The sequence below is a fragment of the Vollenhovia emeryi genome, unplaced genomic scaffold (assembly GCF_000949405.1).
Source record: "Vollenhovia emeryi isolate VEMERY1.0 unplaced genomic scaffold, V.emery_V1.0 DF939169.1, whole genome shotgun sequence".
Taxonomy (NCBI): Eukaryota; Metazoa; Arthropoda; class Insecta; order Hymenoptera; family Formicidae; genus Vollenhovia; species Vollenhovia emeryi.
This window is the reverse complement of record NW_011967197.1, coordinates 420,882-447,355: the sequence shown is the minus strand read 5'-3', so window position 1 is coordinate 447,355 and position 26,474 is coordinate 420,882. Positions and strand designations below refer to the sequence as shown.

The 26,474-nt window shown below is 41.7% G+C and overlaps 3 protein-coding genes across 5 annotated transcripts in view; 1 reads left to right on the top strand and 2 right to left on the bottom strand.

Moving 5' to 3' along the window:
• Positions 1-680: 680 nt before the first annotated feature.
• LOC105563973 (homologous-pairing protein 2 homolog) lies at positions 681-2,321 on the top strand. Of its 2 annotated transcripts, XM_012016010.1 has the most exons (4): positions 681-771; positions 858-1,151; positions 1,404-1,578; positions 1,651-2,321. In XM_012016010.1, exons 3-4 carry the CDS (start codon positions 1,426-1,428, stop codon positions 2,104-2,106), a joined length of 609 nt encoding a protein of 202 aa, XP_011871400.1. In that variant the 5' UTR covers positions 681-771; positions 858-1,151; positions 1,404-1,425; the 3' UTR covers positions 2,107-2,321. The 2 variants fall into 2 exon arrangements, with proteins under 2 accessions (XP_011871400.1, XP_011871401.1); XM_012016011.1 differs by lacking the exons at positions 681-771; positions 858-1,151 and adding an exon at positions 1,158-1,249.
• A 731-nt stretch (positions 2,322-3,052) lies between these two features.
• Positions 3,053-6,719, bottom strand: LOC105563971 (venom metalloproteinase 3-like). The gene is made up of 13 exons (XM_012016006.1): positions 6,646-6,719; positions 6,441-6,530; positions 6,120-6,309; positions 5,853-5,946; positions 5,622-5,751; positions 5,325-5,473; positions 5,060-5,112; positions 4,818-4,944; positions 4,263-4,409; positions 4,057-4,183; positions 3,762-3,869; positions 3,414-3,614; positions 3,053-3,201 (listed from the first exon to the last, which is right to left on the bottom strand). The coding sequence occupies exons 2-12, from the start codon at positions 6,525-6,527 to the stop codon at positions 3,438-3,440; spliced, it is 1,389 nt and encodes a 462-aa protein (XP_011871396.1). The 5' UTR covers positions 6,528-6,530; positions 6,646-6,719; the 3' UTR covers positions 3,053-3,201; positions 3,414-3,437.
• Positions 6,720-8,839: 2,120 nt separating this feature from the next.
• The window catches only part of LOC105563972 (A disintegrin and metalloproteinase with thrombospondin motifs 18), a 56,072-nt gene continuing 38,437 nt past the window's right edge, over positions 8,840-26,474 (bottom strand). Inside the window, exons 4-18 of one of the 2 annotated variants that reach the window (XM_012016008.1) lie at positions 24,373-24,433; positions 23,302-23,513; positions 22,958-23,047; positions 19,827-20,025; positions 19,150-19,279; positions 18,880-19,009; positions 18,522-18,664; positions 18,134-18,186; positions 13,582-13,708; positions 13,270-13,434; positions 12,619-12,745; positions 12,433-12,537; positions 11,698-11,849; positions 10,712-11,130; positions 8,840-9,590 (exon numbers count right to left, since the gene is read on the bottom strand). In XM_012016008.1, the coding sequence (XP_011871398.1) occupies positions 9,454-9,590; positions 10,712-11,130; positions 11,698-11,849; positions 12,433-12,537; positions 12,619-12,745; positions 13,270-13,434; positions 13,582-13,708; positions 18,134-18,186; positions 18,522-18,664; positions 18,880-19,009; positions 19,150-19,279; positions 19,827-20,025; positions 22,958-23,047; positions 23,302-23,513; positions 24,373-24,433 (2,250 nt within the window). In that variant the 3' untranslated portion in view covers positions 8,840-9,453. Of the gene's footprint in view, positions 9,591-10,711; positions 11,131-11,697; positions 11,850-12,432; positions 12,538-12,618; positions 12,746-13,269; positions 13,435-13,581; positions 13,709-15,922; positions 15,979-18,133; positions 18,187-18,521; positions 18,665-18,879; positions 19,010-19,149; positions 19,280-19,826; positions 20,026-22,957; positions 23,048-23,301; positions 23,514-24,372; positions 24,434-26,474 lie in introns of both variants that reach the window. The other variant, XM_012016007.1, reaches the window with a different exon arrangement.

Sequence of the window (26,474 nt, the reverse complement as noted above, 5' to 3'; positions counted from 1 at the left end):
TTCTCCTAATACTTTTTCGGTTTTCCGGATTCTCGATAAATTCTTGGAATTTTAGATAGTGCCACCTCTTTGCTGATCATGTTCTCCTGATACTTTTTCGGTTTTCCGGATTCTCGAAAAATTCTTGGAAATTTAGATAGTGCCACCTCTTTGCCGATCATGTTCTCCTGTTCTCCTGATACTTTTTCGGTTTTCCGGATTCTCGAAAAATTCTGTCTAAATTTCCAAGAATTTTTCGAGAATCCGGAGAACCGAAAAAGTATCAGGAGAACAGGAGAACATGATCGGCAAAGAGGTGGCACTATCTAAATTTCCTAGAATGTAATAGATACTTCTGAGAATTCCTAGAATCTGAATTTCCGAGAATTGTTTCCTGAAAAATCGAAAAAGGGGAACGTAACCGATGACAAGGGTAACATTAAAATTTCACAAATTTTCTAAGGAATTTCCGGAAATCATGATTTAAACAATGTCTAAAGTTGTAAGTGTTGAGAAAAGTTAGACTTTAAATAACTGTTACAATATATTTTCACTGGCTGCACCTTTTCAACTACAAGAAACAGTCCTATAATTAAAACGGAGATTGCCGCCAATCCATTTAAACTTCGATAGTAATCAAAATGGTCCTGCCATCATCCATCGCACACGAATATCTAGATACGACACTTCTAAAGGCCTGTGTCCATGATGCTAGAACTTGATCCAAGTTTTAGTTCCGTCGGTTCCGTCCAAATATTTTTTACGTCCACGTTACAAAGTAATCGAAAAGTGGTTTGTAAACATTTATCTCAATTGTTGAAGGCGCGAAATTTGAATGGAAGTTTGTTTACGTCACAAAATATACCTAATAATTTCAGAAATTCTGGAGACGACCTTTTATCTTATATTCCTCTGCTACTTGTCCGAAGTGTAAGGAGCAAATATCCTGTCTGATGTAGAAATTGATACAGATGGACTAGCAATAATATTTTTCACGCAAGTGCAGAAACGATGGCTGATAGGTCATAGTTCGTTTTGACTGCGAGTGCCGACCTGTAAACACCAACCTGTGTGCTGAGCGAATATTCTGCATCTGTCTGTTACTGCTTAACGCTATTTGCAAAGTGATGAACAAATAAATGATACGAACTAGACGAGCAAACGAAATTGAAGTAATTTTCCATTATTATTAGATATTTTTTGTATATGTGTTGCTTGTGGCTAGTTTGTAAACAGTGCTTACGGTCTTCTACATACGACTTAAATGTGTGTATGTATTTCAAATGTATACAATTGTATCACTGTTTGCAATTTTCATTTAGTATACAATGTAATTAAACCTTTATAAATTTCCACTCCTGTCGCAGTATTTCAACTAGTTGTGTCACCATGCAAGGCATTATATTTTATTTGTTCTGTTGCAGCTAATTGAAGAGGCATATAACAATGGCCGAGACAGATGTGTATAATTGCATGAAGATCCAAAGCAAGCCTTACAGTGTGAATGACATAGTCACGAATTTGTATAACAAGTACAACAAAAGTGCGGTTGAAAAGGCTCTAAATAAATTGGTGTCGGATGGGAAGGTGCTCGAAAAGGTGAAACAAGGATTTACACCCCGTGCAGGAATAGAATATTCACGATAAATGTTATTCTCATTTTGCCTTTAGGTCTACGGCAAACAGAAGATATATTGCGTCGTCCAAGAATCGACACATGACGTTTACGAGTTCATGAGGATCGAGAAGGAGCTAGAGAGTCATGCCAATGACTTTGAGAATAAATATCGGGAAGTCGCGAAAGAGGTGAAGGAACAGGAGGCACTTTTAGCCTCTCTGAAGTCGACTTTGACGTTGGAAGAGGCACAAAAGGAGAAGGATACTCTGCAACAAAGCGTGAGACAGTTGACACATAAATTGGACGAGTTGATGGAGTCGGACGTTTCCATCGAGGATTTGCAAAAGTCTAAACGAAAGGCGCAGGACAATCTAGATAAATACAAGCGCGAATATTTAAAGAGGAAAAAAATGTGCGTTGAAATAATAGACTGCATTCTGCAAAATTTTTCTGGCAGCAAAGATGAATTGTACGAGGAAATAGGTATAGATTCAACAACTGTGCCATAATCAGCGGTAGCTCGTCGTTCTCTAATCGTTGCAATTATTGTATTATTTTTATTCTTTGTCCTAAACCAACGGCATACTATTTTTCCTACTGGACTGCTTACGAGAGTCAATCAGGATTTAGTCTAAAGTTATCCGATTTAAAACTTGTTGGTTCTCGTAAGCGTCCTTGTGAAAAAGTAACGAAATAATTACTAGAAAATGATTGTATATCAGTAATTGAATCATTAGAAATTACTGATGTACAGTAATTTTTCAGTAATAATTTCGTTGCTTTTCCATAAGAGCAATCCAGCAGGAAAAATAGTATCATGTGCCATTGGCTTTATTTTCTTACGTCTTCATATTTCTATTTAATAAATCAAGTAAAATGTTTTGTTGAAATGATAATATGTTTATGTATTAAATGTTCATTTACATACGTATAAAAAGTTATATAAATCTCACTGCTGCAACAATTACTTATAAAAAAAACTCGCAAATTAAATAAAATTATATTAAGTTGCCAAGCATATGCTACGATATTATTTAAAAGTTTTTAATTATAGTAGACAAATCAACATTTATTTTGTGCGTTTATATTTGTTTACAGTGTGTTGCACTATTCAATGTTCAAGACTTCAATACGATTAGTACCAAAAGTTACATAAAAATTCACATATTAAGTTTCAGAGAAATACAAGTATAGAAAACTTAATTCTTTACGTTTAGGCAGTTTAAATCGGTATAAATTTAGTTTGCAATTGAGAATCAAATGTGGAAAATGTATACCGAGAAAAGTAAAATTTTTGCTTATACAATAATATGTAACTAATAGAGAAGACGATAGATTTTGGATTTTTCGTATGTGAAAAATTACAATATTCTAATATTATAACGCGAATATGCGTACATACGTGACTTTTTCTGTGTTTATACGTGTTAACTTCTATGTACAAAGAATTGAAAATTTTCAATCAGAATATAATTTATTCTCAAAAAGAACATAAAATATATTCCTAACATAACATGTATCTTTTTGCTTTGTTCTTATATGGTTCCCTATTAAAGCAGCAACAACGTGAAGTGCGGTGGTAGATATATCAGCGTGTATAGTGTAACAGATTGGAATATTTATTTGAGTAAAAGAAGTAATAATTCTTCACCACGAAATTTTATCTCGTGGCAAAAATTGCGTACACATCAAGAACTGACTGATAAATATGATCACAAAAGCAAGCCGATAGTAAAAGAAGATCGAACATTTGCATTCGTTAGTAATAATAAATTTCACATATTTTTTAATGTGTAATTTCAGCAAATCGATTTTACCTCGATAACATTAATATTTATTTTCACGCGAAAAGATTTTTCAGCTTGTCCTTCAGTTTGTCCTTCAGTTTGTGCAGCAATTGCATCCACGGAATCTTTCTGATTTTTTGCAGGGTGAACTTCGGTAGGAACTTCTCGAGTAATTTCTTCTTTTCTTTGGTTATTACTCCCTCAAGCACGCATTTGCCATTTAGACAGATCTGAAAATGTACCAGAAAATAAATTACATTTCTACGATAAATATTTCTTACAATCTTACCTTTGCGATATTAATGATAATAGTGTCTCAAGAGAATTTCGCTCTACTTATTGTTCAAGGATTTAAAATAAAATAACAGAATTCTCACCAAACCGTCTCCGCAAGAAGAACCTTCCGCTGCTGGCGCTAATGCTCTGCAGTAGTCATCGATTCCAGGGTATGCGCACTCCAAGCGAGTGCAGACCGTAGCGTCTTTCTATAAATAAAATATACTCTCCTGTCTTGGCTCTTACATTCTTTATTTCTTCGAATTGTGATTTCACGTCAGAGCTTATGAATTTTATTGTTTAAATTACGTTTATACTATAACGTAAATTTTCTCAAAGACAAAGCTAATTTTACTGATTTTATAAAGATACATGGAAATTACAGTTTCAACCTACGTTACATGCCCGCGTACCGAAGACCTTCATGCACTGATCGTCCAAGGACAACAGAGTCCCGGGCAAAAGTCGCGTCACCGGTGGACCTGTTGCAGGCTCGTTGTAAAGACACTTCGCTCTGTCCTCGCTGAAATAATTCTTAACTAAATACCATTTGTTAACAAAAGAAAATTAACATGTAAAATGTTCACACGTGTCATACGTACGTGATGAAATCGTAGAAGGCGTTTATGCTGCACGAGGACCATTCGAAGCCGTTCTCGTGCAACATCAGTCCGCTGGTCATGATGAAGCCATCGTGAGCCGGACAATCTCCGGCGCCTTTCGGGTTACCGTCGTGCCGTGCTCCTATTCTGCAATGCGAGACAGGGTCATTCCTTTATCTCATCATTCTTAAATTAATACTAAAACAATTATTACTGTGAAATACTTATCTTTTATTAACAGAGGGATTATTTACCGTGTAAAAAAACCACGTGAAATAAACGTTTTTTTTAAAAAAAAGGCAAAAGAAAAGGCGCCAAGTATAAGCGCCATTCAATCAAGAAATATACAATTTAATTATTTGGATATATTTTGTTAGAAATAAAAGAACTCACGTGGAATGAATACTTCACGCAAATTGAGGGGCGAGTGTATTGAATTCAATTGTAGCATGATGAAATTTCTTGTCTGGTGAAAACTCGTGAATTAGATTCCTTACGAGCTCCTCTCTATGTTAACAGGAAAAGAGACTATGCGAAATGCGAGCATTGACTTACAGATGACCGATCTCGTGAGCCGTAGGGATGATACCGGAGAATCCACCGTTGTCCTCAACGATTCCTACGGCCTCGGATGATTGCTTCGTTGCATTTCTGTCGCATGCACCGGCTACGTAAGCGTATCCTACGGTCACAAATTTACTATTATTTCATATTCTTCCTTTTGGGATCACTGGGTGGCGAAATAAATATGCGGAAAGCTCCGCGTTTTGTCGTGTACAATATCTCAGCAGACTCACCCAAAGTCGACGTGTCGCAAAAGTCATCGGTGAGCATGTTGCACATGTCCAGACTGAAATCATATCGGAAATCATTCTATATCCAAAAATGAGTTTAGAATTGGTGATATAAAAGCGAGTTCTTTTTGAACTCTTCAGAATGAACTTTTTTGGAATTTGGTATGGAAAGAGAACTTATTTCGGGAATTCAAAAAGAATTCTCCGTGTTATTTGGAATTTCAGAAATGAATAAGAAAAGTATATAGAGAAAATCACCGATACTTACTGTGTCATCGCGATCGCAATGTCGTAAAACTCCGTCGGGAATCTGTTCTCGCGATAAAAGTAATCGGCCATGCTGCGTAGAGCTCGATCCGCGTCCACTGATGAAACTTCGAAACGACTGTTCTCCAGATAAGGCGTCGCATTTGGTTCCTGAAACACAATAAAGCGCTACGTTAAAAATAATTTTAGGAGTTGTCATCTTCTTCTTGACTTTTGATGCAAAATAACTGCAAAAGATTCATTTTCTGACGTAGCGTACATGCATTTGAGTGATAAATAATATTGAGCTAGAACTTACCGTGCCTATGACGATTCCTGCGATGTTAAATCGAATTTTGGGTGTGGTTAGCAAACGATACCTCAAATCGACTCCGTTCCAAAACGAGATAAGGTATTTTATAGTCCGCTCGATATCTTCGCCGAGTAATCTGTGACAAAGCGAAAAATTAATAAAAAAATAATATATATTCGTTATAAAAATTACTATTGTTTGCAATTTACGTCTGGTGTTACATGTCATTTTACTCACTTGTATATGGTGTAGTCGGCTACTACCATGACTTCGGGATAAATGATATCCGGTGCATTGCGTTTCACCCTATGGCCCTCAGGATCTGTAATCTCTGGAAGAATATTAATAAAACCGTGAACCGACCTGAAATTCCAGAAGGAAATCTATTCAGCGAGAAGTGCCTCGTCGATCGATGTCGAAACGACGTTGGGTCGACATCGATCGACGGAATCATTTCTCCTTGGGTATATCTATAATTCTCACGTAGGCATTCAAATAGCTTACTCAGATCTGTGTACTGGTCCGACGAAGGTACCTTGTACACCACATGATGATGCGTGTAGGCGAAGTCATCGTCATTCGTCACGTTCTTCGTATGATGCGGCTCGTAGAGATTGTGTCCTCCGTAAAGAACGTGCTTCAAAACTCGTTGCGGCAAGGATTTGATGACGTAGGTGTTATTAAGCACTCCGTCCTGCAGGAAGGAAAATATTTGATATTTCATCTTGATAACATCTGACAATGAGATACAGTGGAAGAGGCCTATGTCCAGGAGTGGATGGCAAAAGAAGAAGAAGAATTGAGATACAAAAGTCCAAGCCTTACCAAATGTACTTGGCCATCAGGGGTGGGAGTTAGTAAAACGGCGCTCGAAGTGTGTACGTCTTGAAGCGGAATCCCCACATAATCCATAGCCTGCGAAAAGAAGACAATTAATCAGTAAAAATTTTTCAACATCCATCTTTCGCGTGTAATATTTTTTTACTAAAGATGTAACAATACTTGTTTTCCCATTCGATCGCGAACGTACCTTGGGTACTTGCTTGTACTGCAAGCCCTCTGATGCTTGCGAATCGCTAGAAGCGGTCCACACAGGCGTGTTCTCAGTCGCGAGGATACCATCCGTGGGATTCAAGTACAATCTAACGTCGTCGTTGAAGACTTTCAGCTTCAGCTCGTTCGTGCTTTCTTTGGAATCGGTCTTCTTGAACAGGCGGCGCAATACGGACACCACTTCGTACTTAGGTACTGAAAGTTAATATAAATCGAGATTATAAAAACTGCACATAGAATATTCTGAAATTAAGAATATTTGCACTCCAGAAGAATATTCATAGAACTATGTGTGCTATCTGGGTTGTTCCATCGTAATATACTATCGCGGTTATATTATCTATTAATAATTACTGAATTAATAATTACTGAATAATTACTAGGAAGAGTTTACTTTGAAAGAAAAAGAAAAAGTTTGGTATCAAAACAGCGCTATGAAAGTAAAGAATATCTTTCTGCAGGGGGAGAGACACCTTGTCCACTCACCTTGATGATGCGGCGTGTGAAAAACGGACATCACTTCGTCCGGCGTCATGTACTCGTGAAGCTGAAAACACATCCTTTGATTTCTAACATTCTGATCTTGCACTCACTTCACTGCTACGCGAACAAAACAACAAGGTTTTACATTTAATTGTAATTCGGAATATTACCTCCTTGCATTGTGAAAACGGTATCCCAGCCAGACATAACAGAAATATCGCGCGGAACATGTCTATGGATGCCTCCGCGAAAGGCGGTCCTCGAGTCTCTCGCAATTTCGCCGAATCGTTCGGGATCAATTAATATCGGAATTGCAAACTGCGATCTCTCTCGCGTGTCTTGATATTCTCGTATATCCTGACTCTTCGGCGAGAGAGCCCGTAGCCCGAATACGAGCAAGGACCATTTCGCGCCCCATATAAATTAGCTGGCCGATGTTTGATCTGCGCTCGCGATTACATGGCGAAACACTTGTACATATAACTTATGATTTGCACGCGAGCACAGTAATGAAGAAAGAATTATACAAATTCATAATTCTTGTGTGTGACACGACATGCGTGAAGACCCAATCAAGGAATTAAACGTCTTGTCAAGGATCAAGTTGGAGGATTGAATCGTATTTTTTATTGCCCAAATAAAAAGAGCTATTTTTATCATAGAATACAAGCTATTTTATCTCGGCAAAAATTTATGAAGAACAACACTGAAAAGTAACAGGGGAAAGAAAGTGAACAAGACCATGACGGTGCTTAAAGGATGAGCAATCATAGGAAAATAGCCATTTCAGGCAGACGCTTCTATCTGTAAGAAGCTGTTGATAATCGACGAGCATAATTCGCATAATTCTCTCGAGAAAAAGAAAGAAAAGAAAGTTAAGAAGATACAACCTATTAATTGCACCGTGACGTTGGATCGTCGATCCACATTTGATTGATGTATGTGCTTGTCCAACACGTAATTTCTTGTAAATAATTATTTTTTCACGAAGAACGTCTTTTCGAATTCCTCCGTTTCGCGCCCGCTGACGTTCTACATCTGCTCGCTGCCAAATAAATCGTTTATCATGTGCTTACGGATTTCGATATATGCGTCCGTAACGCATGGAGATACATTCTCGTATCTCATCTACTTAATTGCAGATTCGCGTCGATTGCACATGCGACAGTTGACAAACTCGGAGATAAAAAATGTTATGTCTCGTACACGTTACGTCACGAGGCGCAGTAGCATTTGTTCTTGTTAGCGTTAATCGATCATCGATTGTTTGCCTCACTCGACTATAATATTATTCCATTTTCACGTGACTCGTCTTTGTATTGTCCTTTTCCAGAATCTCTTTTATCGTTTCGGCCTTCATTTAGTCTTCTTGACAAAGTTCTAATAAAGCGTAAAACTATACAAATTGTTCATGACTATTTTAAAGACTACGCCTTATTAACTGAGTACGGTTCGCAATGGCTTTCCTATCCTCCACTTATTTTTAAAACTATATACAAGTTCTTTTTATATATGTCAGTTAATCATACATCTAGAAAGCAACTTAGAGCCCGGATAATACAAGGTTCCTTTCCAAAATACTTCGGATATTCTATATTTCTCTACATTGTAATTTATACATATATTACATATCTAATTATGTAAATTATACATATGAGGCTAGGAGAGGAAAACGAAAAGTGTCGTAATTAAGTATTCCCTTGTTTATTGTCTTGCGCTATACAATTTCCGTAATGTCCGAATGGCTTTATCCGCGCGCGCGCGCTCGCGAGAGATATACGCACGACGCACCTGTGCCTGTGTAACGAGTCTTTCGCGAGATAGCTCCTTATCGAATAAATATGAACGCAGACGAAATCTCCAACCGTACCGATTGACAGTCCGCTCCGTTTTAGAGATTCACTACATCGTTCGGCACCTCTGCGAAGATTTCCACGGGTACCGTATTGTATAAGAATTGAACATCTGGAGGTTTATGCCAGACACGCAGCTACGTTTGAGGGTCGAATGTGATCGTCGCGATCAAAGAACCGCACGAGGGCCCGACGGAGATTTTCTCTACTCGCGAAAAAAACAAAGAGAAGAAAGAGATGAAACGAGCGAAAGATCTTTCCCCAACTCCTTTCATTCCGTCCGATGCGGCGCTTTTCCGGATGCTTGCGAGTTACGACGGCGAGAAGCGACAGGGCTAAGATTCTCATCCGTGACGGGCGTCTCTAAGCGCGATGTCTTCGAACGAAATTGTCGAATCGATTTTTCTTTTTCTTTCTTATTTTTTTTTCTTGTCCTTAATTGTCATTATTTAATCAGCACAGATCGTCTTCAGGGACGCGCAGCAGCGACTCTTCACAGATTGTAAATGGCACAGCCATGTTCTCAGCCTGTCAATCACCTCCGCGCAATCTGACCCCACGTCCGTGCATTCACCGGCCTCTAGTCCTGGAAGCAGACGAATGGATTGGTGTACGAAATGCGATTTCACGTGCATTCGATTAGAATAGTTTTATAGAATGCCTGGAATATAGGAGTAAGTGATGTAACAATATAGAATTGAGCCAATGATACACGATACTATTTTTCCTACTGAATTGCTTACGAGAATCAATGAGGATGCAGAGTTTTAGATCAGGTGACTTAAGGCCAAATCCTGACTGGCTCTCGTAAGCGATCCAGTAGACGAAATTCTCTCCCTGTAGGAAAAATAGTAACGTGTACCGTTGTCTTTATTAGTAATCCCATCCGTGGAAACTACAATACACTTATCGTCATTTTTACGTCCACAGATATTACGTAAAAGTATTATTCATGTTTCACTGTCCCACTAGTAAATTTGTTGAAGAGAAATGTAAAGAGCAGCGGGAGATGTGTCCGCGTTTGCGATGCTTGTGTGCATCTTTGTCGAAGAAACAACGAGAAGTATACAGACCCTTCGCTCCTATCGGATCAACGTTAGATTCTACACTCGCGGTTTATCTAAAGATTGACTCGATAGGAGAAAGAGGCATTTACAAAGAGGATGTACAAAATATATACAAGAGAGATGAACTGTTAAACTCCGAGTTAAATTTAATCGACATTATTACATTTTAATGAAACTGAGAACAAGCGTTAACGAGAAAGAATTAACGATAAAAGACCTTTATGGCTCGTGAGATCGGTCGTATGAGACGGAAACTTGGTTTGCAACACTTCTGATATTCCATTAGTGACATTAGAGGAAACATAGAGAAGCGAAGACATATTTTACACAAAGTGACGAAACAGTTTTCAAGTATCGGCAAGTTTATCGGAGACACGATCGATGGAGAAACGACAGTGTACAGAAACGTGTCGGAACCAATGTCTCTCGAAGAGTTCCTCGCAGGCAGGACTCGCCGCCGTGGAAGTGGACAGAAATAGGAGAGACACGGAAAGTATAACGGGACGGACTCCGAGAATCCGTCGCGCTAACGGCGAGAGACGAAAATCATGCAAAATTAAAGACTCGTCCGGAGAGTCGGAGGAGAAGATAGAGAGAAGAAGAATAAAGGGTACAGCGATGTGGTGGAGGATTCTCTTACCGCGGCCGTCATTTCGAAGGCCGTTCTGATATCCTTTGGTCGTCGTGGAAAGCGACATCACGCTGACCGTGCTCTTATACTTGAACGGACTAAGTTTCGGACCGTAAGTGACCTTCGGAGTGGTACTGACGGTGTAATACGAGTTGAAGAAATCGATGCTTCTCCTGGTGGTGGTGCTGACGCCGCCACCAGTGTTATTATCGTAACTGCTATTATTACTGTATCTAGTCTTGTACTGATCGGTGTGCAAGTTATTGATAATCGCCCGCGTGTATTTTGACACCGTGGTTGCGAACGGATTTGTCACGCGTTTGTAAGGATTAGTTGACGTCCTTAATATCGTCGTCGTCGTCGTCGTCGGTGTCGACGCGAATACGCTCGAAAACGGCATGCTCTGTGTCGATTCCCAAGCTGGGTACCTGTGTGGCAATATCATCATGGTATTACTGTATGTCGTGCTGCATCTTCGTGTCTACGCACCGTATGCTGCTAAATGGGGGTGTCAATATCGGTAAACCGAATCAACGGCCTTTCATCATAAATATGTTGATTCATCCTTACGTTGAAGTTACTATATGCTAAAATGCATGAGTGGGCCATCCAGGAATACACTTGTCGATATTGTTCAACGAGTGTCGCTTCAATCCTCAATTTCTTTTTATTTTACAATATGTTCGTAATATTCGAAGACATTTATTTATATCTTCAAATTACCGTGCAGAAGCTTTGCGTTTCTTTTGACGAACATTAGGAAGATTAAAATCGAAACGCAAGAGGAAAGGTTTTTCATCATTTGCACACACGTGCCAGTGAGAAATGATTCGTCGAAACGATGTCAAGTCGACACCGATTGACGAATCATTTCTCGCCGGGGTGGCATTTAAGGATCAATAAAATCTGGCCACTAGCTAGCTATGTGCGACTTTTGTGCTACACGTGTTGTTAGAAAACAAGAGGGAATCACTCTCGAATTCTCGAGTCATTACCTGTAGTCTGTGCTGTTGTAATGAGCGAATATCGGCCGAGTATGCAATGCGGAATTGAATATGCTGTCTCGGCGTACGTACGTCGGTATGTTCTGCGTATAATCCGGTATTATGTTCTCGTGCTCCGCCACGCACTTCCCGTTCAGGCAGTACTGGAACGTCAACGATCAAGCGATTAAACAACTGTGCAAAGACATCTCGGGAAGATATATGTCGAATATTGTTATCTCCGCGCTGTTATGTAAAATTACACGATATCAGCATCGCGTATACTACCGGCACCGCCAAGATTTATGCGATCACTTCTGATGTAATTGCGCGTTACAATTGCGACGAATGCGTCACGGAAGCTATACCGTGACGTCATGCAAGCTGCATTATGTATATACAGGGTATCCCAGGAGGAAAGGTCAATATTCTGGGAGGTGATGGTATCGGTCATTTTAAGCAAAAATGTTCATACGAATATATGTCCCGTTCCCCACTGTTTCCGAGATAGCGCAACGGTCCACAGACGTGTAAGAGTAAATTTCCGCATTTTATGAAGGGCACGTTTATGAAGGGTGAAGCGTACAGAAATAAGTAAATACACGAGACATTCAAGTAGCTCTATCTCGGAAACAGTGAGGAATGGGGCATATATTCATACGGATATTTTTGCTCGAAAATCGAGGAGGATATTTCTTTTTACAGACGGAAACGGCCGCGAAACGTGTAAGCTCCCTGTCGTTTTACCTGACCATCCCCGCACGGCGAACCTTCCGCTGCTGGGCGATACGCGACGCAGTATCCGGATCCGGCGTCGAAGCAGAAAAGCTGAGCGCAAACTCGATCGTCTTTCTAAAATGCGGAATGTAAATTAAAAATTTAAATCAGCTAAGAGTTAACTCGGCAAACTTCTACAAAAATCACGATACGTACGAAACAAGCGCTTGTTCCACGATCTTTCCGACATTGCGCGTCTAAGGATAGGAGTTTTCCCGGGAGCACTCTGGGCAGCGCCTCGTCCTCGTGAGGCGCATTGTACAAGCAGGTCGCGGTATCACCACTAAATGTGAAAAAAAAGACAGCATGAATTTAATTGTCTCGCGCTACCACTTGTCTCCGTAGCCCAAGAACAGCGTAGATATTTCATCTGAAGAATCCAATTGTTTCTTTGTAATACGTTGCTTTATACAAAAATTACAAAAGTTCTGGATACACCAGCGCACTTCACGTCAAAGTCCACTTGAGAAATAAAAGGAATGATCGGAAAGAAAGGTAAGTATATAAAAATTTATCTCGCAAATTTCTCCCGATAGTTCGAGACTCTCGAAAGTCACCGCGCGGAAAAAAACAAATGTAGCTGCCGTAGCTAAAAACTGCACGTGGCAACTAAATCTCAGTTGTAAAATATGGATAGCTGATATTTAGTTGTGCCAGCTAATAATTTGCTACTGTGCCTATTGCATTAGATGCGACAGCAAACCGCTTGCTGTGGTTTAGAAATTTATGGGCAGCAAAATACTTTAGCAAACGATAATTAGCTACGGTAGCGAGACATTTTTGGTTTCAGCGCGCGCAGGTACCTACTTTAGAAAATGATGGAAGGAGGACACACTGCAGTGGGACCACTTGAAGCCCTTCTCGGTGTGCCTAAGATCGCTCATGATGTATCCGTCTTCCCAGCGACACTTCTCGGCGCCTGGTCCACCCAGGTAGCTGGGCGGCGGTGAGCCGTCGTGAACGGCACCCAATCTGCGATTCGCGGAACAGACACACGTTTTTATTTTCACGACGGCGTCAATCGCGTTCTGGTTAGGGAAGGCGACCGTGGTATTGGATAAAGCAACGCGGAAGGAACGGGGAAAGGTTTGCGAGACGCGGTATTTTATGGGTGCTTACAGGTGGCCGACCTCGTGCGCAGCGACGATGATGCCGCTGAATCCGCCGGTGTCTTCGATGATGGCGACCGAGTTCACCTTCTCGAGGCGCTTATTCACGACGCACGCCCCGCCGACGTACGCGAATCCTGTGCAGAGGAGACTCTTTAGCGTGGCGCGCGTTCGCATCCTCCCCCGATTACGTGCGTGTACATCGAATACGGTTGCACTACTTTGTTACTATCAGAATCGTATTCGGTATTAACGCAAGCTCCCTAGCGGAAAAATTTCTATAAATAACTACAAAAAATTGACTTGTAATAGAAATTTGTAGAAATTTTCATATCTTCGTTGAAACATTTATTTTTTTTGTAAAAATATCTACAAGATAGTACCACAAATTACAATGTTCTCAAATCAAGAAATTATTGCGAGTAATATTTCATGAAAATGTACAATTTTGTAAAAATTAGTACAAAACTTTACTGGATTTAAAAATTTGTGAAACAACAAATCTTAAAGAATTAACATCTGCTTACTTGTAGAATATTACAAAAATTAACAAAAATGTTCCAATTCTAGCATTTTCATGTTGATTTTCATAACACTTTTTAAATTTACGTAAAATTTCATAGATTCTGGCAATTATATTTAAGTTTCTTGTAGAATTTTGTAGAATTATTTCCGGCAGGGCTGTCTCGTTAAATTAGCGACAGAAGCGTGTCTCCACCGCAAGCACTCGTTAACGCTTCCATCTTCTTTCAGATTTTCCGCGTGGCAATCTTTTTGCCGAAAGTAGCTACAAGAAATCGGGACGAGAAGTGAAACGAGTTACTGAAAAATTGCTGAACGGGGCTCAAAATAAATCAGAATTTTCCTTAGAAATTAAATGCAACGCTGCGCGATTCGGGAAAGTTCAGGTGTCTACTGTTGAAAAGTAATAAAAGAGCAATGAAATAGACAAGATTGATTGAAATTCGTTAAAAGCTACGTTACTTTTTAACGGGAAGATTGTGAAGCGATTTCACGGGGTTTATACGGTGAAGAAACGTTTTGTTAATACACCAATGGATGTTGCTAGTATCTCGAGCTTCCGCGCTACGAGGATTAATATGATTAATCCGCTTGCGGATAGATGTTAAAAACGAGTAGTCATGTCGATATAATATGCGGCATGCATCCGGCGTTAATTCGCGTCGCCCAATGGTTAACGAGAGAGTTAGCCCAAGGTACCGCGGTGGTTCACGTTCGAGATGATCCGCGTGGCGAATCGGCCGATGTCGTCGCCCACCCTTCCTCGATTTCTCCCCCGATTCACTATCGATCGATTACGGAAAAGGGTAAAGCGCATCTCTCTTTAGCGTCTTGCTGTGATTTCAGAGACTTACCAAAGACCACGATCCGTGACAGTGTAATGCAGCCAAAGATATACAAAGAGTCATGAATTATTATCCAGGAGAGATACAGAACAAAGAGCGCAGGCGGAATGTAAAAAGGGGGGGAAAAAAAGAGAATAAGAGAGAGAGGAAGTTGAATTTTCAGCGAATGTTTCTTCCGGATGTTTCTCTCGCCGCGTGCGGGATGCGTCACCGAAATCGCGAGGCAACGCGATACTCGGTGCATAAGAGACCGTGAGACGATGGTATGTACATAAAATGCGGAAATAGTAACACTCGTGTAGAGATACAGTGGCGGATTACTTCGTTAGATTTCGCGTTCGCGCGTTTCCGTTTTTCTCAGCGATATCGGTGCGGACCGTCGAGTCGCGGTGCGCCTCAAATCGCCTAAATCGTCTCGATCCGCCACTGTACAGGTATCGAGATCTGGCGTATATGCAAAATAGATATAAACACACATAGAGGTAGGTTTAAGCAACTGTGCGAGGGAACAGCAGAGTTCGAAAGAGGCAACTGCTTCTCGTTGCCGAAATTGCAGTCTCGTATGATGCGCGCGTGACGCCCGAAAATCATTACGCAAGAAGGGAAGAGTATGAGGCACATTAGAAATAAAGTAGATCTAATATTCAGCTGACGCAAGTAAAGTATGTAACGGGGAGCTCGCTTTGAGTGACTTGTACGATTGCCTTCGAAGTCTCGGAAAAATTAAAAGCAGCAAATAGAACTCTGAGCGTTTCTACTCTCTGAAACTTTCGACTTTCAAGTTTTGCCAGATTTCCATCGAATTAATTCGCCCGGCTTGCATATCTGTTTAACTCGCGCTAAATACCGAAAAACTGGAAATCTGGAGGTTGAAACTTTGTAAGGCAGTGCGTAATGTGCAAGACTTAAAGTTGAGAAAGCTAAAAAAAAAGTAAAAGACAACTGGTTCCCTTCTTCTTGGATTCGAAAAAAAAAAAAACGTACCTGCGGTTCCTCTATTGCACACATCATTCGCGTATTGCCTCCTGCACATATCTAATCTGCAATGCAATAACAAAAAAATACTCTTTATCATATAGATTTCATGCTCGGTGACATTTCTGACCTGGTCACGGGACAGACAACATTCAGACAGTTGGAATTCAGACACTCGTATCAATCCTTTTTGCGATACTGCACAAGAGAACGATTTAAAAAAAAAAGACACATGTAAAGGACACAGTCGCGCGGAATCGTCGCCTCGAACGAGTTTGAAGCGACTCGGTTCGAGCCGTGGTTCCCTGGATTTCTCGCGGGTTGGAGCACAAATGATGATCATCCTCTCGAGAAACCTGACCGCCACGTATAACAGTGTGACACACTACCCTGCCATTTGAGAGAAAGTTCCGTGATGTCCTTGCGATAATCAGTAATGCGGATTTGCGTGTGATCGAAAGCAAACACACCCGCGAAGCGAACGAATGTCCTCGCAAAAACCAGGATTTGCGAGCACCGGCACAATTTCGGCGTGGACGGATTTTCGATGTTTTAGACGCGCGAAAACGATCGCCGCGCAGTGCCAGTCACACGCGCCGATATTGCGCCGGTTTCACAGTCCTTGTCAGAAATTCTTCGCGTATAGAAAAAGAAGTGGAAAAAAAAGAAAAATTAAACACGCTCCTTTCCGGAGGCAGCCTCGGAGAAACGCGTGTTGCGGAAGCGCGCGCGCGTGTGGCTAATGGAATATTAAATAAAAAAATTGATAAATAAATAAAAGCAGAAAAAAGAAAACGCGTTGTACGCGTCTGGTGCGTGAATAAATGTTCGCCTATTAAGCGGTGATTTTGCATCGGGATCGATTAATCAATTTTGCGCGATTGCGAGCTGGCATTTCGATTAAACGCAACGGGCGTCGCGGGTTCGATTTATTGTGCGAGACTTCACGCTCGTATGGTTCACGCTCTTTCGTAATCGAAACGGGGATTCGCAAAATTATTCGTCTAACAAGCTGCAAAATTGTAAATCACGCAGATCTGCATAAACGAACGTGCACGGTTGCCTCGCTCGTTTTATTAGTCCGGACTGATTCATAATAGAGTTCGGACGAAAGATATTCACACCGAGAAAAATATTCGATTAAATATAATCGGATAATCCAATTACATAATAACAAACGGACGTGTCGGATTGAATTGTATATCCGATGAAAAATATGATCAATTTTTCGATCAACCGAGAGTCTTTTGAAATTTTACCATACTGTTTGCTAGTACAATTATACTTAGTACACAATTTATTAGTAAAATGTATGGCGAAATTTCAGAAAACTCTCATAAAATTCTTCGAAATGTCGCGTTGTCCCACGATCACCATGATTTTCAGGATGAATTTAAAGAGAAAATTCTCTCCGCGTAGTGTTGCAAAATACACCTAATAAAAAAAGTATCGCGAATCCCACGGGGGAGTAAAGAAAGATTTATATTGTATATGGTGGCTCGATCTACGCAGAATTACGTAACTTACGCGTACACGAATAATTCGACGAATCCACCATATACCTAGGCACGTTTTTAAGGAGCTACAGGAAACTCGCGTCGATTTTTATGACTTTCCGATGCAAATGCCAAACGAGTCTGCCCGGAGATGCGCGATAGTTCGTATATTCAGCGATACGTCTCGATTTTTTACGGATCCACGTGCGTGACGCAATTGGCACGATCGTCCGGTGTTACGGCGTTCGCGGCCGCGGATTATGCGTTATTAATTAAATTAAGATTAGTGGTACCGCATACCCACTCCTCATTCGCTCCTGCCTTGCTCGAGCGTGTGCGTAAGAAGCTCTGGTGAATTACAAGTGCATTGTCACGCAGACACACCGATTACAAGTCCCTAATTTCACTCGTCGCATTACGGGGGACCATGCGAGGAAGATATTTTTGTCTGAAGCTGCGCTTCGCGCCGGCGAGCATTTTCTCGCGTCGCTAATTGGCGCGTGCCTGCGTCCCGATTCTCAGATTTCACGACAGAATATCTTCCCCCAAGAATCCCAAGACATCCCCGAACGACGCTCTACCGTACCTGTTAGACTATATACCATTTACTGCGTGTACCGTCAACAATACCGTCAACTATATACAAGCTAGCGAAAATGCTGTACGTTACGAAAATTAAGAAAAAAAAAAGAGTAAAGCGTGATCGCTATGTAACAAACCATACCGGCAGTTCCCTTAGTGCAGCGGCCGCCTTTCCTACGACGGCACATATCATACCTGTTTTGCGGGATAAAAATCGAGAGTATGAAATCATCAGAGAGAATAACACGTGAGAATTGTAATAAGTATTATCGGTCGTGGCGCAAAAAAAAAGAGGAAACGGAGAATATTGAAATTAATTGAATTGCTTCTAAGGAATCCAACGCTCATTCACGATGCATGTCCGCGCTTCGCTCGTTTACGTCACGTGCTAATGAGTGCTCGTTGGATTGACAAATAATAATAGAGACGTTTGAATTATCAGTGAGCTTATCGTTTCTGCGGGCACTCGGCCGCTACGTCAAGTTACAGGCACTTGCACGTAGGCCGCTTTACGGATCGGGCACTCTTACTTTGTAACGGCGACGGCGATGTCATATACAGGAAGTCTCCTCTCCCGGAAAAGGTATTTGCCCATGTCAGTCAGAGCGGCTGCCGAGTCGATTGCGTCTCTTCCCACGCGATTCCTTTCTAAGTACGGTGTCGCGTCTCGTCCCTGGGTACAATACAATTTTGTCTTTGTTTATACGCGCGGAGGGGACGCGCCGTCGGTAACAGCAACTTTCAACGTGTCTGATCGCAGCTTCCGCCTTCGACGATCGTTTTTCCTTTCCTTTTACTCGATTACTAAGCCCGACGAATGAAATTTATATATTTCGCGAAAAGAACCGCCAATTGTCTTATCAATCAACTCGAGCGCTAATCTCTTACCCTTGAGATAATTATCCCCGCTATACTGATACGTATTTTTGGCCCCTTCAGTAACTTGTACCTCAGATCAACCCCGTTCCAAAAGGACACGAAGTATCTCTTTATCTGTACGTTGTCGCCGCCGTGCAACCTGAAACGAGAAGAGTCGCGTTCGTTTAAGCGCGCTACGAGAGATTGTGTATTATCTGTCGGCGCGGATCCGCGGAATGTTCGCGCGAGAGGAATATATAACTCTCTTCTCGTTGTCGATGATGATTAGCCGACTCTCACCTGTACCCATCGTAATCCACAATGCAAAGGATTTCCGGGTAAATGACGTACGGTGCTTCGCGCCTCGATCTGCTATTGATCGAACGCTTAATTCTAAACCTCTTGGCTAAGTGGTCGGGTTCCATGAGCGCTGAAAACATTTGCACATATATTTGCAATCTCATGACATATATATATATTTTTTAGGTCTTTACTAGTTACCCTAGCGGAAAAAAGTTCTATAAATAATTACAAAACATTGACTTGAAATAGAAATTTGTAGAAATTTTCATATCTTCGTTGAAACATTAATTTTTTGTAAAAATATCTACGAAATAGTATCACAAATTACAATGTTCTCAAAACAAGAAATTGTTGCACGTAGTATTTCATAAAAATGTACAATTTTATAAAAATTAGTACAAAACTTTACTAGTTTTAAAAATTTGAGAAACAACAAAATCTTAAAGAATTAAAGCATCTGCTTACTTGCAGAATATTACAAAAATTAACAAAAGTGTTCCAATTCTAGCATTTTTATGTTGACTTTTATAACACTTTTTAAATTTACGTACAATTTTTTAGATTCTGGCAGTTATATTTTATAGCTTTGTAGAATTTTGTAGAATTATTTCCGGCAGGGTAAACGGTCGACTCTAACGCGATCGAAAAGAGAAAGACACACATGTTGTACTCACAAAAGTCGCTGTACTCGTCGCCGGCGGGTCGAGCCACCTTTTTGAAAACGATGTGGTGACTTGTGCGCTCCAAGTCCTCGTCACTAGTTACGTTGGGCAGTAGCTCGGGTTCGTGAAAAGCTGGCGTTTTGCTCACTACTTCTTGTAGAACCCGTTCTGGCAGTGGCCGAATAATTAATTCCGAACCGATGGTTCCATCCTACGCGAAAAGATGTACGCTTTAATAGAGCAATTCATCAGGTCTAGTTAAGTGTTTCATTAAACGCAGATAGCCGTGCAATGTAGAGTCAACTGTCACCGAAACAGTTAATTTGAATTTAATACAAAGTTAAGGAAAATCTAATTTATATTTGATTATTTTTTGGCGCAACGATAAAGCGGCACTTCCTTGATACTTTTTCCCTTCCTTTTTAAAGACCATAACGTCAAAGATCGTCTTTAGGAAATGACTCACGGCTAGATTACGTGAACTACATTCAAGTAGTCACGTATCGCACCATAAACTTCCTCGTAATTAAGTGCGACTATAATTGTAACCGATAATGGTCTCCCCGAGCAACCGCGATGTTTTTAATAGATAAAATGTTTCTCCCCACAAGCCTTACATAAGTAGAGAGATGATGATAAATCAAGAAAAAAAAATACGACTCGTGAGCGTTATGTAACGAGTAAACTTGAACGAAGCGATCGAAATTAATAATCTCGCCGCATAAACTACGAGGCGACTCCAAGTGGATAGCCGCGAGTTTGATCGGCGTGTACAAACTGACCGGCTAATATCTATAATTAACAGACGACTCGTGTCCGTTCGCGTCTCTCGCCGAATTGTGCAAGATTTGAATATTGCACGTATAAATATCGCGGCGTATGAATCACGGCGCGTTAGAGTTGAGGGCCGTGTTAAATCGAGCGTTTCCATCGAGTCCGGGCGCACCGCGCGAGCGAGCGCTTTGCAGCGAGTCAAATTACTCTCCTACGGTATTCCCGATCCGGGCACGATCGTGCCGCTCGTTCTGCGAGAGGTGCACTGGTCAGATATCACGGAGGAGGGGGAGTGAAAGCGAAAGGTCAGGACAGCACGGGGTCACTTAGAACAACGCTTTTACGGCGCGTTATGTAAGACCAGACGGCATTATGTGTATATACGCGACCGCGCACGGACGATATTACGTTCTTGCCCCCGCGTTGAAATTTCATTGCGACTCCCACGCGCCGTCGAAGTCACCGGGAGAGATCAGTCCCGTCGCGGCGGATCCGCCGAAATCTCCCTCCTGGTGAAAACGAGCGGTTTTTCCTGCCGAACAATTAACTTTCACGACTCCGGCGAGATATAAGGCGCGATTGCAATGCAACTGGTGCTCTCGCCCGCGCGCCAGTTATATTACACGTATTTTGCATCGCGAATAATGATCTCGCGCGTAATAGCGTAATTTAGATCGTCCCGACCTTTCGGGTAAAGCATGCGGACGTTCGACGCACGTAGCGCGGTTTGCTTGCGAAATTCAATTCTGTCTCGCTGCAAAAGGCATCCCGGGAGTAACAGCGATTGAGCCAGTGAGAACAGAAAGGGGACATTTTCGCCGAAATATCGAGTTAACGATGGATCTTTGCTCCACATGGATACTCTGGGGAAAAAAGACAGCAACCCATTTTGGGCCCACAATTAGTAATACAATTATTTGGATTGTTCGTTAATCTTTTACGAATTTTACCCCGCGTAGCTAAAAATCGCAATTAACTATTCTATTTATATTCCAGATTTTAAAGTAATACTAATCCATTCTCTCAATTAGTTCTGTCGATATTCAGTAAGAGTATGAGAGAAAATTCGCATTGTATCAGTCTCAAAGTTTGCGAGGAGTCTTGTAGTTGCATCTCTCGAATCGCGAATAATTGCAATATCCGGTGGCGTGGCGAGCAAATCGCGAAGATTTCGCGTACCACGAAAATTGTACGTGCGATAAATGCACACGAACACGAGGAAAATATCTTGTGTAGCCGCTTCCTTCCTAGACGGGCAATTAAGAGCTTTGTAAGAGAGATCAAGTCACGCTTGTTTGAACACAAAATTATTAGGAATACAACGTTCTTCTTTTTCTCTTTCTCTCCCTCTTGAAATTGCAGGCCGCGGCGAAAGGTAGGACCGATACGCAGATGATTATTGACTTCTATCTTCGTGGATACCCTTCACGGACCTCGTCCCGACCAAGGCGAGGGAGACGTCGACCGCGAGTGCATGATCGAAATGTCAAAACCGCGATATCGCCGGTATTCAGGTGACTTTAATGCCGCGGCCGTACGTAACGATAACATTTCATTCAACTATCCACAATAGCCATTGAGATAAGTGTGCATTAAAAATTTCATTATGACCTTTTCAAGTGAAGAGAACAAAGCGATCGGCTGGCTCGCGAAAAGCTTCTTTCTCTTCGAATTGTTTAAAATAAAAGGGAGCCACGAACGCCTCCGTGTTCTTCCACGGGAGAATGTTCCATCTCAGATTTGAGCAAGCGATGCGGCTGCTCACTAAATATACGGCTAGCCTTACTCATTTGTTGAAGAGCAGTTTACGACTGTTTCGCGAGGATAACGAAACTGGGTAGGTGTCCATAAAATAGATGTCATAACTCACGATGAGATGCCGGCCCCGTTCGACGGAGCAGCACGCCAGATACACTCGCTCCAGCACACATTTTAATTACTTATAATAAATCTCCGCCGGTGCGCGCGACTCGTCGTATACGCGACCGCCGTTTTCACTTCCGCACGATCATAAATTAATCTCATAGCAGAGCGAACAATTTAGGAAAAATTAAAAAATATAAAAGAGAGATACTCCTTATCCCCGTAGGACATAAAGTTGTGGTCCGAAGTACGAGTTAGTCGCGCGTCCAGCGAATCTCTCGCCAATTTTTATACGCTCATACGATTGTATTATACTTATAGCAGTTGTTTCTGGTAGTGTCGCTTTACGTTCGTCGCCGTAAAAATGTTACGCCGTGCGGTACGGCGAATTGCGATACTACTGTAATTATAACACAGGTCCTAAGCGAGTCGCGTCGGTTGACGAAAGACGACCCGCAATAATAGGGTGGTGACGAAAGGGACATTAAGAAAGAATGGCCGCTTACAACGCGCACTTTCCCATTCGTGTCTCGGTGTAGCAGAATGGAAGCCATGTTCTCCGTGTCTTGATAAATGTCACCGATATCCACATCGACCTGGAACAATTGGATCACTCGGTTCGTTAGATGCCGATCGGATGGAAATGTATAATTATCCGACCGAACGATCAAGTAAATTTTCAGAACCTCGCGTTACGTTCCCTTCGATTTTCAAGGGCTCCTTGTACAAAAGACGCGATCAGTTATCTTCAGATAATTCAGTCTGGCAATCGAGAGACGGGGAGAATCGGAATTTCGAACAAAATTGTAAAATTCTCGGTGATTAATTATGCCGAAAGGAGATCACTTACATCCTTCACCCTCTCGTAACGAAGGCCGTCCGGTTGCGACGCGTTCCTGGTGACAGTCCACATCGGCAGGCTGTTGGCCGTCAATAGTCCTTCCGTGGGTTTCAACGAAAGGCTGATATCTTTGCCGAAGGCCTTCAGGTGAATCTGCGGTTTCGCGTCCACGCTCCTCTTATGCACCGTGTGCAACACAGGCACGACTTCGTAGGGCGGCACTGCGGTTTTGAGAGTGGAAAATGCGTTTATGTCCGGAAAATCTTTGAGCTCTCGTTCCCTCGGAAGATGTTTTTTCTTTTTTTAAAAGGGTTTGAGTTTTTAACCTGAACGCTGTACAATTCTTTACATACACGTTTTGCACAACGCAGTCAGCTTTGCAATTGGCAGTTCGAAATTAATGTGTTTCTTGGCCGTCAATTTCTCATGTCGAGACTCGAGAGTGGCCGTGGCAAAAAAAAAGAAATCATTTAATATCAAAAGCCCGACGACAGGCAATGAAGATCCTTTCTAAGATCGTCAAAACGGTGATTCTCGAATGACGGAATCGAGATGAATATTCATCGATAATGATTCACGACGTAGAACTGGAGTTTAACGGCCCGTTGTCGAGCGTGAAAAATATTTTGTGCCTCTGAGCCTTAATTTCTTTGCCAGGGACGCGTTGAGAATACGAGAAAGATGGAAATTCCACGCGGATAAAGCTCTGGGCGGAACGTATTCGTCGCTAAATTCGGATTTTACTTCGACAGAATTAATGGATTTCGTTCTGAAGAACGATGACTCTTTCCCCGGTCAAGCGATGCGACGTCAGGCACAAAAGTATTCTTATTGCGGAAAAACAAATTCCGAGTTTCACGAGGAACAACGTGATGCGTTCGGGTGTTTTTTTTTTAATTATAAAATACCTCGTACAGGCGCAACGAATTAAAGTAGCCATCCGATTATCTTTGACAAAATCGCATTTCTACGTTTGAATATCATTGGTGACCCGATGCTTTTTTTAAGCCGTAAGAAACGAGGTATAAAAAAGAACGGAAAGGATAACGCGTGAGTTACATTTTTTTTTACTGTTATTACCGGACTCGTGTCCCGTGTAAAACACCGATAGCATCTCTTCCCTTGTCATGTGCTCGTGGATCTGAAACACAAATGGGTTTAGGTGAATGCGTGGGTGTCGCAATATTCTTACGTAATCGAGATCTCGGCCGTCGTAATCTCGGCAAGGCGCGCTTTATCGATCGCCTCGTGAATAAATCCGCGACGAGATAAACGCCGCGAATCGATCGCGACGCTTATAGAATTGGCTTCCTAAATGCGAAACGGCGTGTAACACAATGGCGCAAAGGCGAATGGGTACGCGGCGCGCATCTCAATCGAAGTGACAAATCGAAAGGGACTTCTGCTAATTTGTCTGACGTAAACGACGTTTCCTGCGTGCGTTTACTCGTAATTATTCGCGCAGAGAAATGAACGTGGTAGAGAAAGAATACGCGAGATTCTTTTGTGCGAGTATAAGTCTAGCTTCCGGGATTCGCAATTTAGTCATTATTGGTCATTACGCCATCTCGTATAATTTTTCGCTTGCGCGTCTTGAAAGTTCCAAAGGCTCCGGTTCCGTCCGTTTTATTTTATTTTTTTTGTATCGGCCTTTAAAGCGATTTCTTGTATCGGCGTATTGTCCCCGTTGTATCAATATCGTGGGAATAGCGAAGCAAAGTGGACACAGTGATCGGGAATGGTAGCGCCGCCGGCGAAAAGACATCACGTTTCGTGTTGTAAAAAGTTACGTCACGAACGAGCTATCACGGCTCGGAATTTGTAGATTAATCCACGACTGAAATTTCGCGTTTCACAATGCAGGCAGCAAGAGCGATTAAATAACGACGTATTATAATGCAAGAGGCTTTCATTAAGTGACATAAAGAGAATACCTCTTGTGTCAACCGCGTATACAGTAATAAAATGAAACAAAGTTCTCTCGCCCCCGGTAAATATATACTGTAAATCCTAAATACAAAGCAATTGCCGTGTACAAATTAAAAGTTAACATCTGTCTAGTTTGAATAAATTACATTAGCCGCTCGTGCACCGGTATGCAAATTTTATTTAAAGTGACGTTTTTTTCGTAACAATCGCTGTAATTGGCTGAGGAGCTCGCTTAGGTCGGGACGGCGATTTTTCAAGTGTTCTCAGAATCGTAGCCCCGTCCGGTTTTACTGCGGCGGCCCGTAATTAACGGGTGTGCACGCGTATTCTGTTTTCCAATCGCGTTTCAAGGTCTGCTTCTACCATTTCACAGCGCGGCGCTTTGCTTGCGCGCCGTGTCACAGAAATCGAGCTGCAGCTGGAAATCGATCGAAGCCCCTGGGAGTTCTAAGGTCGATCACTTTCGCTCATTATTGCCGAGCCTCCGATCGATCGATCGATTTGCGCTACGAGCGACCGTTTCGCTCCTAACAAAGCGTCGACAAGATATGTACGTGCTTGTTCGAATGTTCGAAATTCTCCGTTAAACGTAACTGCGATTTTGTAAAATCCAGATTTTTATATTCGAAATGTATCTGTATTAAATATAAGAATTTTTTAAGCAATAATACTATTTTGTGCACTTAAAAATTACCTTCGACCTTTCTAAACCCAATTACTTTTTTGTATGCCTCCGGTGGCCGAATTGGTGAGACGCCCGCCTAGAGTGTAGGGAGGGTCCAGGTTCAAACCCTGGCTGGGGTAATATTTTTCGCAAGAAATTTTCTGTATTAAATTAACGATGCCAGATATGGTCGAGAAAACACTGACGGTTACCAATTACTTTTTTTTATCATATATTAATTTCTTTAATACTCTTGTTCCGGTGTAAGGATCCTTTTAAATCTACCTCGCGTCACGTGTGCACGAGCAATTCCACGTCAAGACGACCTGCAAATGATCGAGAATTTATCGGGACGATTTCAGATCCGACAATGAATTTTGTAATACCCGTCAACCGTGACACGAGTTTTAATCGTAATGTATTTCACGCGTCTGCGAGCGTAACCGCCGATATCGGTAGAAACGCCGTCTTTCTTTTCTCCCCCTTCTGTGAAAAGTAGATTACTTTCTTGGTTTAGGAGCATTCCGGTTTTCGCTTTCGGTCTCTCTTTCTCCTTCTCTCTCTCTCTCTCTCTCTCTCTCTCTCTCTC

What these genes read in the sequence shown, in the direction of transcription:
- LOC105563973 (XM_012016010.1), top strand. Translation starts at nt 1,426, where the DNA reads ATGGCCGAGACAGATGTGTATAATTGCATGAAGATCCAAAGCAAGCCT. An exon ending in ATGGGAAGGTGCTCGAAAAG is followed by an intron (nt 1,579 to 1,650) that starts GTGAAACAAGGA and finishes TTTTGCCTTTAG; the next exon opens with GTCTACGGCAAACAGAAGAT.
- LOC105563971 (XM_012016006.1), bottom strand. Translation starts at nt 6,527, where the DNA reads ATGGATTATGTGGGGATTCCGCTTCAAGACGTACACACTTCGAGCGCC. An exon ending in ATTGCGATCGCGATGACACA is followed by an intron (nt 5,113 to 5,324) that starts GTAAGTATCGGT and finishes ATATGATTTCAG; the next exon opens with TCTGGACATGTGCAACATGC. An exon ending in TTGCGACACGTCGACTTTGG is followed by an intron (nt 4,945 to 5,059) that starts GTGAGTCTGCTG and finishes TTGTGACCGTAG; the next exon opens with GATACGCTTACGTAGCCGGT.